The sequence below is a fragment of the Astatotilapia calliptera genome, chromosome 4 (assembly GCF_964374335.1).
Source record: "Astatotilapia calliptera chromosome 4, fAstCal68.1, whole genome shotgun sequence".
NCBI classification, from domain to species: domain Eukaryota; kingdom Metazoa; phylum Chordata; class Actinopteri; order Cichliformes; family Cichlidae; genus Astatotilapia; species Astatotilapia calliptera.
This window is the reverse complement of record NC_137425.1, coordinates 27,579,393-27,590,881: the sequence shown is the minus strand read 5'-3', so window position 1 is coordinate 27,590,881 and position 11,489 is coordinate 27,579,393. Positions and strand designations below refer to the sequence as shown.

Below are 11,489 nucleotides of genomic sequence, written 5' to 3'. Positions count from 1 at the left end.
CTGTGTACAAGGTGGTGCACCAGCAAAAGTGCATTTACATATGTGAGTAAGAGTGTGACTGTGAGTGAGAGCGGTGTGCCGCGTGTGTTTGTGTGTGTGTGTGTGTGCACGTATGAGTGGATGAAATATGTGGGTGTTTGTGGGGGAGTTGGATGATTTTTGCAGGCACTGATTCACTCCAGGGCATCCATGTCCAGGCTTGTTGAAGACATGCTGGGTCCTGGGCATCGGGAATGGTGCTCAGTTACAGGATCACGCAAAGGCTCCCTGAGGCTTAACAGGAGTTGCAGACGCAGACAAAGTCAGAAAATCTGCGGTCTTTTATGTTGACAGTAAAAACTGCGTGTGAGTGTTTGCCCCAAGAAAGTGCTGTCACTGCAGCTTTTCTCTGAGCTGCTGCTATCCTGAGAAGATCTCGGTGGATTTCTATCAAACAAACACCTGCACACAAACAAACTAACAGCACTAATAGTTGCATGTTAAAGAGTGGCTGTGCTGTTGTTCAGGTGTGACATATGAAAGTGTTTGTGTGACTACAAACTTACTCACAATATCTGGAAGCTGTACCTCTCTGTTCTCAGTGATGTCATTCCCATCAAGGTTGTGACCTTCATTTATAACCCCTCCACCCTTCCCTGAGGGATTCCCCAGTCTGGCTTTAGCCACGTTATGACGTCCCGCTGTCTAGAACTGCAGAGTTGTTTTTGTTAGGACTGGGAAGGAAACCGGGAAGTAGATCAGACAGTGAAGATGAGCCTCGGCACACACAAGAAACAACTGCTGACAGGCAGCAAAGTGGAAAGGGGAGTTTTGGGAAGCATATGTGATTATTCACACACACACACACAAAGATTTCTGAAGGAGAATTTATTCGTTATCAAAGTGAGAGCGGAAAATGATGGAGTAGCGGCTTTCCAATTCCAAATGATGATTATGAGCTCCAGGGAGGCCGACATGGCAACGCACAAGACGAGTTTTGTTTTATTAAAAGCCAAAGCCATGTTTTGACCATGTGGCAGATAAAGAACCAAAGGAAAACACACACTCAGCCGAGCCGCTGCGGCTGGCTTACTGAGCCAAACCATAACTGAGAGGACCCACTCAGAGAAAATCTCAAAGTTGTTTGGCAGACGGCAAACACACTGAGATCAAATGTGTGTAGACTTCGGCAGAGAAGAGGAATTCATGCAGTATATTTTATTTGCCACTTCAAGACTGTGAGGATGAAATGTCAGCTACCCCCCCTTCCCCACCCAACACACACACACACACACACACACACACACACACACACACACACACACACACACACACACACACACACACACACACACACACACACAAGATGAACAGATGCACTCGCACACACACAAGAAGCAGTGAGGAAAGATCTGGAGCCAATTGTTCTCTCATGCCACAACACATTCACCCCCGCATTCCCCTGTGTTACATTAAATGTCCTGGCTTTTAACTTATGACTCTGAATAGGGAGAGATTATTAAGAGCGCACTCAACATTCATTACCGGGGTTGCGCGTTCCTGCACTGTAGCCTAATCAACAGAGAAGGAGGGCAGGGCAGTGTAAACAGAGCAAAAGAGGGATGAGTGGAGCCAGGGGAGAAAGGCGAGGCGAGCGAGTTGACCTCTGGCGCTAACATCGGTGACCCACACTTTTGACCAACAGCTTTTTCTATCACTTCTTGTCTCTGCATTACGTGGCCCACTACCTGCCAGCAACTCTGCACCCCGTAGCTCCGGTCGGCTACCTGACTCACAGCTCCAACAGGCGGTTTCAGGTTCACTGAGCATGACGGCCATGCGACCTTGCCGAGGAGGTCTCAGAGTCCTTTCGATTTGCATGGCCAAGGACGGCCCTGCGCACAAGACCGTGTGGCTGTATGCCAACAGGCTTTTTGCCTCCCTCCTTTTATCATAAATAAGAACAAGGAGGCTGTTCCCAGTTTGGGATGACCCACACTGATGTTAAAAAGTCTTGCAGTCTTGTATTTGGGGTAAAAAAGAAAAGAAAAGAAGAAAAACTAGCTTTTCCTGGGAAACCGTAAAACGTGCAGTGGTTCGGTGCCAGCATGGATTTCCTGGCATACATTCGTTGTGAGGAAAGACGGACAGTCTTTTAATATTAGTGACATATAATGTACAACTTGTCTTCAAGTGATAGATATACAGATTTTTCCACTCTGGCTCATTTGGACTTGTCATGCACTCCCTTGGTACACTGCCTCGGGCATGGGTGTAGGCGCGAGGCTTCTTCCCTCCAACTATTTCCTCATGTAAGATCAGCAAGTTCTTTTTTTTTTTTTTTTATTCTGCTTTTGGCAGTAGTTTAAGTTTTTTATGTGTCTATCACCAAGTCTTACATATATCTGGTGTTAAACCTGGTGTAATTGATGATTCCAGAGCAACTTGTGTTAGAAGCGAGTTATAAATCCTATTTATAAAGTAGAAATAAAATACTAAAGAGTTCGGCCCTGGGAAATAAAATATTCCATCAATAATTTAGTTAGTCTTTGTGAAATGCATTTTAAACGTGGTGAAATTGTGCCGTGAAATAGGCACAGAGTTTCTGAAGTGCAAACAAAGCTGGAAATATATTTGGTGAATAGTACAGGAATAGTACTACAGTAATTTATTTAACGACTGAACGAGCTTTGTATTTAGTTTCTCACTGTTGGTTTAATATCCATCCATCTGGACTGGAGCCTATTCCTGCTGTCATAGGGTGAAACATGGAGGTACACTGGGTTGTCTGTCTATCACGGGGCTTCATATTGGTCTGTTATGTGAAATTAAACTAAATAATCTAAAGAAAAATGCTGTATATTTTACGTAAGTTCTCTAAAAATAATGGGATGTTGCAAAACCTCGATCTTTTATTGAAGCTGCCAGGCAGCGTTGGACGCAGTGATGCGTCCTCCGATAAAAAGTTCATGAACTCTAGCCTTCAAATTAGTGGCTCATGAAAAGGTTGAAGATGAACCAATAATAGATCAAAACAGGCCATTTGGGTTTGACAGAGTGAAGAGGAGGAAAACATCATCAGACCATCATGTGATGCTGATGATGATGCAAATGATGATGATGATGGATCACTCTATTAATAGACCTGGCAGTGAAGTGACCATAGTCACAACAGATTAGAGCATCGCCTTGGATGAGAGGCCCCATTATGTCCAGAGGAAGGAGTCAGCTGCTTTGTCAAGAGGGCACCTCACAAACAAACCTCATTTGACTGAGCCCGTCTTTCTCTTTCCCCTCACCCTCCCGCTCTCTCAGCTCTAACCCCGACTCTTTTTCTGCTGAGTGGGTGTTTTTGCGAAGTTTTGAAGGTCAGAGAAAGACTCTAAAGCGTGGAGCGAGCTTGGGGCTTTGACCTCTGATTGCCACCCCCCGCCCCCCTTCCCCTGCTGCCCTGTCTTCTGTGAGTCACATAGACGGAGCCATCTCGCCCAACCAAAAGGACGACACGTTGCGGAGAAGCAGACGACAAGTAGGCTGGCAACCCGGCTCTGACAAAAGAAGAGTTGTGCAGAGGTGGCGAGGGACAATGGGACAGTTTGAGAGGAGGAGGTGAGGAGAGCTCAGTCCTCACAATAAGTAGGCTTATTGTGAAAGCCTGCTCTGTTGAAGGACAGAGTTTATAGGGTGAAGAAATTATGGGGATTATCCAAGGTAAGATTTGTGCACTAATAATGCAAAATATATCTAGAAATCTGCATAGATACACATCTACTGAATCAAATATTTCAAATGCACAAAAATGACTTTCAGTCAAAATCACAAATCTGAAGATTTTCACTGTGAACACCTTAGTCTTTGTTATAGCCTCCCTTCTTGCAGATGTTCACATTGTGGTTAAAAAAACACCACACACTCATACTCCACCCTGAGTGATATACGTGCTTGTTCACACACACACACACCACACACACACACACACATACTTAAGACACATACACTTTTCTTATTCTTACCGTAAACAGCTTCCTCCCACCCTCAGGCTTTGCCTTTCCCAAACTCACCCAGGAGCCCGAGCAGGTAACACTCAGTTGGTTTTGGCAGTCATCCATGTGATCCTGACTGTTTAAACCGAGTTTGTTGCCAAGCAGCTCGTCCTGCCCTGGAACTCTTTGAAAGTTTGCCCAAAAATATGCATAAAAAAATATGAACACTAAATCGTAGAGCTGGTTTGGGGGTATTAGTAGAACTCCTGTACAAAAAAAAAAAGCAGAACTTGAAGGAATTTCTATACTAGAGTACACAGAAGAACTCACAATCTAAACAGACTAAACAGAGATGTGACTAATCAAGATGTGACTAAGATGTCGGACACGTTTTTTTAAAAAGATTTTTATTGTTTTTGCAAAAGATGCAACCTGATCCCTTCAACTAATCACCACGTCATCGCTTAGAGCTAAATTGACCCAAATTTCACAGCTCTTCTGTTTAGAATTGAGGGCGGTGATTAATAGAGATTGTTCTGAGCAGAAACAAAATCCCATATTAGACATCTGTCGCAACGTTCACACGTTTGTCTCTCCCACTGCTTAGCAAACATTAGTGCTTTTGACTAACATTTGGCAGGATGGCACGGTGCCACCTCACGAGTGTTCCCGTAAACACTCACCGCTCTGGACCCTGTGCTGTTGTTCTGTGCCAAAATGTCACTGGAAGTGTGGTCAACCTCAAACCTCAGTGCTGAATAAAACCTAAACCCAAGCAACAGCAGAGCATCAGAAACAGAGGACAGAATTTATAAGGGAGGTGGCAAAGTGGAGGCAAGACACTGCCAGGAATTGTTGTTTTCCTCTGTTTAGCCATATTCCCATGGATACTCACAAAAAGGCATAGAGTTAAAATAGTTGTTCTGAATACCAGCAAATTACCTGAGATGAGGTAATTACAATCAGGCATGGAGAACCTAAAAGTAGTGATTTCAGTTAACTTTCCCAGTCATGTCAAGAATATAGCAAACGGCTGTCAATGATAAACATTCTCCTTTCTGTGACAGGTTTAAAAACTCTCTCCGCTTTAGGCCTAAACAACACGGATGATGAGTTTTTAAAAGGCAAGTACGTAGTATTACAGGGTGGTGGCTGTCACTATTCATACCCAAAGGGAAAACCTGTTGAAAGCTTGATCCAGCCCCTTCCCCCTGCTCTGGCACAGGTCGGAAATACACTGAGAGGTATTCTGTGGATGAGAAAGTCACAGATTAAATAATCAAAGGTGTGGCTGTGCTTGTTTTGAAATATACAAATATGACTGTACTCTTGTGTAATTCTTGTGCTGGGTTTTGTTTTTGTTACACAGCACAGCCTAAACCACCAAGGTGTAAACTTATACTTTTCTAGGCATGCTCGTGGGAAAGTTCGGCTAATCAACTCTGTTTTAACTAACAGATGGAAAACTGAGAGCAGGGGTTAGCTTGCTGTCCCCTCACAGCAAGCTAAGGTCCTGGGTTTGAATCCACCATCTGGCTCGGGCCCTGGGAGTTTGGATGTTCTGGGTTGTCTCCAGGTACTTCCACTCACAGTCTAAAAAAAAGAGCATGGGGTTAGGTTAACTGGTGATTCAAAATAGGCCGTAGCTGTGAAAGTGAGTGCGAATGGTTGTCTATGTCTTTGTTTTGGCCCTGTGACAGATTTGCGACCTCTCCAGGTGTGACCTACCTCTCTCCCTTTAACAGCTGGAGTAGGCTCCAGCCTCCCTGTGACCCTGAAGCGGAGAAGCAGAAGCAAATGAATGGAGGGAAAAGTGATAAGAGTAAGAGTAAGCAAATGGTTGATAATTGCAATAATAAAGGTTTGTGTTAATGTGACGCATAAACTGTTCTATATAGAAACAAATCTATACATTTATTAAATAACAATAAATAGAAACAGCTATCTTACTACGATGGATAAATGGGTGAAACATCCACCTTTTCCAGATTTAAGAAGTAGTCACAGATCACTGATTTTAGACTGCCTGTTAAAGTCTCAGCTTAAAGCTGAGTGTGTCCACACAGGAAGTGACTAGCAGCTAACTGGAAACCTGAGACCACAGAAAGTCAATGACATTCGGTCACTTCAAGTGAAAAAAACGGTTGAAAAAAACCCTTGTGACGCACAGTGGGCGCGTCCCAAGATAAACATTTCTCAAATTCAACATGAGCTGCTAAAGCTAGCTCACTTGGTTACCAAACTGCAGATATGAACAATTAAAATGCTATTATTTTTCTTACCAAAAACTTGCACGGTCCTTACCTTACAGAAGGCAATATTATTTATCAGGCAGTTCCATTAAAACTTCTTTAAAATGACATGAACAGCGAACACAAGAAAGCTGTTAGCTAAAGCTGCCAATGCTAGTACACTCATTAATATGAGCTGTCATAACTTTCATAATGCAAACGGATGCGTTATGAAAAAACTTAACAGTACAGATGTTATTTATGTGGAAAGTCTCCATAAAGACCAGTGCCCTTCGTTATACCAGGATGGTTTTTAATGTTGTAAGCTGGGTATTTTAACATGGAGGTTTATGGAGATTGGGTCACTTTTAGAAAGCGCCTCAAGTGGCCATTAAAGGAACTGCATTTCTGCACTGTCATTCTTTCTGAGCCCTGGAGGTTGCTGCCTGGTAGATGTAAAAATGGAAAAAAAAAAAATTATATATATACATAAGTGTGTTGTGGTTGTATGTCTCTTTCAACAAGTCAAGTTTCAGTTTAAATTCAGGTCTGTCCAAGCACATATAAATAGTAACATATTCAAAGGAATTTGACACTTTTGGCACCAAACTTCACGTCCACGTCTGAATATCTGACCAAATCTGAAATGCAGTTACAGTCTCCCTTTCTGTTCCTGAATCACGAAACTGAAAGATTAGAGGTTATGATCTCACACTGAGGCTGACCTCTGACCTTTTAGAAATTAAATGTCAGAATAGCATCCCATCAGACATTTGTGTGCCATTTAATATTTCACCTTAGAATTCTTGAGTTTTGGCCAAGAATGTGTTTTTGCGAGATCGCCAAATTCAAATCAGGTGAACCTTGAGTCCAAACGGATGTTTGTGCCAAGTTTGAAAATACTTCCTCGAAGCACTTCAGCAGACAATACCTGCCTTTATTAATTGTTAAGTAATATCTATTTTATAATCCTTTTAATGGGAACACATCTGGAGCATGGTGGGTGGTGTGAATATTTGATAGGGTTATAGGCGGTTTGTCACACTGATCATCTGCACATGTTGATGAAGATTCGAGAGCCAGTTTTTGTTATATGCTTCTGTTATTGTAATATACATTCTGCCACGGCCTTGTCTTCAGTACACAAGATCAGAGATTCATCCCTCAGGAGCAGCCAGAGGATTTTGCAAAGCATCCTACCTGACTTGATTTGTGTGTAGAGGGATGTGGGATACAGTAGTGAAGGCAGTGGTGCTTGATTGTGTGGGCGTTGGAAGAAGTACAAACAGGAGACAAAGGTTTCCTTCTCTGCTACTGAGACAGGTGCTCTATTGAGGAATCATATTTCTTTTCTCTCAACGCCAGATCCTACCGAGCAAATCACAGCAACTCTACTTGTAAATCTAAACAAAAAAAAGAAAGAAAAAAAGGTGGTTTTTTTAATGGCCTTCTGACATCAAAAGGGTAAAACACTATTTGTGAATCTTGCCCGGTGTAATCCCCCCTCTTTGGCTGTGTTGGACAGAATTTCCTCAGTTTCCTCTATTTCATGATCAAAGCTGTTTACTTCAGGCAACATGGCCAACATCAGCATCCTATCAGATTACTACAGGAGGAAGTGTTTGCTCTGTGGCTGATCACAGTTTTCTGCTCTGCTGATGTGTGTCACTGCTGTGTGCTTTCAGGCGTCACTTAGAAGTGGAGCAGTCAAATCATTTGAATATATCATATCAATACCTGTGAGCACCCCCCAAAAATATATGAATATTAACACAAGTTAGGATGTTTATTTTTATTTTTTAAAGATGGTTCATATTAAATAATTAATGTTATTTTTCTAGAAGAACTGAACTTATCGTCTGAGGCAGAAAGTCCCTAACTTGCCTAGCCACATGGATTTAGACTGGAGCAGGAATGCTGCTGGAATGAGGCCTGGAGTGGGCCTGGCTTCCCGGTTGTCCAGAAGAGGAACTTATACGTCAGTGTGCCCATATAAGGAGTCTCGACTTCCTCCATGGGACCGATTGCAGTAAACAGCTGATGTTTGTTGTATATTTCATACCCAATGGATCCAACAACAGATTGCGCGTGAACTAATGGGCATCCCATGAAGCTATAATGACATAAAATGAACCCAAACTGGCGCATTTAACGCAGTTTTAAGACACATTAAAGAACCTACAAATGAATTAGAAAAGCAGCGACTTGCTCTAACGGAATAATCTCACCTCCTCGCTTACCCAACAACCACTGATTCAGCCCATAAACGCGCAAAGTCGTGCATAAATGCATCGGACTTTTCTATTTCTGACATCGGTCTCCGCTGCGAGCCCTCCTCGGAGCGCTCTCTTGCCTACAGGCTTGTTTACAGTCGCCTCTTCCCGGCATTAGCGTCACTTGACGACGCACTCGATGGGCGCGGAGACACAGACTCTGTCCAATGACAAAGAAGCACCGTATATAAAACGGCGCACATGAACCCGCCTGAACACACCTCAACAAGCACCAAGACAAACACAGCGGCAAATAGGAATTGCGAGAAAGAAGTTTTGTTTCACAGGATTTGAAGGAAAAAACCACAGCAAACAGGCTCCGGGAAAGACTTTTGAAATCCGCTGATACTGAACTCTTGCTGGACTTTCACTAGTTTGTTTCCTTTGCTCTCCATCCTCGAGTGATTTTCCTTTTTTTTTTTTAATTTGGAAACACTGTTTAAGAGAGACTACAAGTGCCCGATTTGATGCATGCTCTCTGCTGACACTGACTTTTGTTGATTACCCAGAGACTGTGTTTCTGTAAGCGGCCGGTAAGCTCACTTTTTTCCTACGACTTTATGTCTACAAAGATGGAACAGCCTTTTTATCATGACGACTCTTTTCTGTCGGCTTACGGCCACTCAGACGCGCCAATGCACGACTGCAAACTGCTAAAGCAGAATATGAATTTGAACTTGACAGAGCCCTATCGCAACCTGAAATCCCAGCTGAGAGCCGAGACAGACCTGTACCACGGGGGCCAGCAAGACGTGGGGTCCCTGAAGCTCGCATCCCCAGAGCTCGAGAAGCTCATCATCCAAAACAGTAACGGTGTGATCACCACTCCCACCCCGGGCCAGTACTTCTACAACCGGGGCATCACCGATGAGCAGGAGGGCTTCGCTGAGGGTTTTGTGAAAGCATTGGACGAGCTCCACAAGATAAACCAGATGCCCCCCCCTAACGTGTCCATCGGAGCCGGTGGAGTTACGACGTGTTCGCCGGCGGCCTCTAGCGTCTTCGGCTCCGCCTTGCAGCCCGAGCCCCCCATCTACACAACACTGAACGCCTACTGCCCGAACACAAACTTATCTTCATCATCCAGCTACCCCACAGCCACCATCAGCTACCTGCCGCCGCACCAGCAGAGCCACCACCAGCAGAGCTCGATGCACGGCGCGCATGCTTTCCAGCATACCCTCCCCGTCTCCGGACTCCATCCGCAGCGGCTGGTCTCTCTGAAAGAGGAGCCTCAGACCGTGCCCGACCTCCTCAGCAGCGACGGCTCGCCTCCGATGTCCCCGATTGACCTGGAGACCCAGGAGAGGATCAAGGCGGAGCGCAAGAGGCTGAGGAACCGACTAGCCGCTACCAAATGCCGGAGGCGCAAGCTCGAGCGCATCGCGCGGCTGGAGGAGAAGGTGAAAGTTTTGAAGAACGACAACGCGGGGCTCTCCAACACGGCGTCGGTGCTCCGGGATCAGGTGGCTCAGCTCAAACAGAAGGTCCTGACACACGTGAGCAGCGGCTGCCAGCTGATGCTCACGAGCAAGCTGGAGGCGTTCTAAACACACCAGAGACTACTAAGAAGAAGAAAAAATGACTGAAAAGTGATAACACTGGAGTCATGTTCTGCATGCGCAGCACTGGAATTACCGGCTCGTGTGTAGTCAGCATCACAGGGCCAAGGGCCAGGTGTGGACGATACTAAAGGCTGTTTTTGGGTGAAAAGACTGATTGTAATGGTACTTCCGGATGCTGGACACTCCTCACAGGACCATTCAACCCTAGAATCCAGGGCAGCATCCAAACTGAGCAGACACTGAGCAACACAGTGGGCACACATGCCCATAAGTCGGGTTTACTAATGGTAGAAAATGGGAATGATTATTTGTTTTACTTTGTACCATCTTCCTTTTTCATTTTGTTTAGTTTTTTGTTTGTTGGCTGCATTTATTCATTGTGTAAATTATTTCATGTGTCCGGTTGATCCAGACAAACTGATGTCCAATGTTTACAGTGTCTCTTTTTAAAAAAAAATAATTTGTGTTGTATATTTAAGTAAAGTGTCTCAAAAATGAAAAATGAAATGGTGGAGTTGAGCGTTTTTGTTTTCACACATTTACACACAATTTAGAATAACAACAACAGCAGCAGCGGGAAAGAGTGGGAAGAGCAAACGAGGTTTTCTTTCCTACCATACTGTAACCATAACAGTTACTATAGCTCCCAGTGAGGAACTCTTACACAAGCACATTCTGGTTGCGGTGTTTTTACGCACAGAGCGTAGCTTGCGTATGTAGGCCTTTCCTAATTACGCAGGGGCTGTCCATATATGGGCATACTGGTGACTACTTCGTCACAGGGGAGGATTTCTGGGAACCCCCGCCCAGGTAACGCAAACAGGTTCCTTCTCACTCCCTCTATATACCGTATCGATAAGATTTGCGAACTTCATGAGGGTGGCGGAATTTCCTTTTGGTTATTGTGCAATTGTAAAATAAAGTGTTTAAACGGGAAGAGAGCAAAGTACGATCCTCTTATCTCTTATCAGCTAGACAAGCTAAACAAGAGCTTGGCGTGATAACAGGAAGCAGTAATAAAACGGCTGTGATCGTGGTGCTTTTTAATATTGTTATTTTTTAATATATTAAATGAAGATTCTTAAACTCATACGCTAGCCAACTATCGGCGGCGCTCGAGCCTCAAAGTTGTTGCAGCATCTTTTAGGTGTCAGTGTAATTGAAAGATCGCACACGACGGAAAGTGACAGTGACTTAGTACCTTCAGGAATGCCGGGGGCGTCTCAAGATGCCACGCCGGTTGGCAGAGCAGTAGGCGAGAGTGGGCGTCCGGAGCGCGCAGGAGCATCTGTGTGGATGGATAGGGCTGTGCGCGCTGCCAAGGACAACATTCTGGTGGGACGCATCAGCGGCCAAATATGCGCGGCAGCAGGATCTCAGAAGATGGAGAGAGAGCGAGAGGGGGGAAAAGTCCCGTGTTAAGAGGATGTGAATGAATCATTAAACACACACACACAC

General features: G+C 44.5%; 1 protein-coding gene and 1 long non-coding RNA gene across 2 annotated transcripts; one reads left to right on the top strand and one right to left on the bottom strand.

Moving 5' to 3' along the window:
- Positions 1–2,300: 2,300 nt before the first annotated feature.
- LOC145428356 (uncharacterized) lies at positions 2,301–7,087 on the bottom strand. Its single transcript, XR_013908644.1, has 2 exons — positions 5,691–7,087; positions 2,301–5,555 (listed from the first exon to the last, which is right to left on the bottom strand). It is a non-coding gene; the product is annotated as an uncharacterized LOC145428356 (long non-coding RNA).
- A 1,587-nt stretch (positions 7,088–8,674) lies between these two features.
- On the top strand, positions 8,675–10,538 carry junbb (JunB proto-oncogene, AP-1 transcription factor subunit b). The gene has a single exon (XM_026165818.2). The coding sequence runs from the start codon at positions 9,027–9,029 to the stop codon at positions 10,014–10,016; it is 990 nt and encodes a 329-aa protein (XP_026021603.1). The 5' UTR covers positions 8,675–9,026; the 3' UTR covers positions 10,017–10,538.
- Positions 10,539–11,489: the final 951 nt, after the last annotated feature.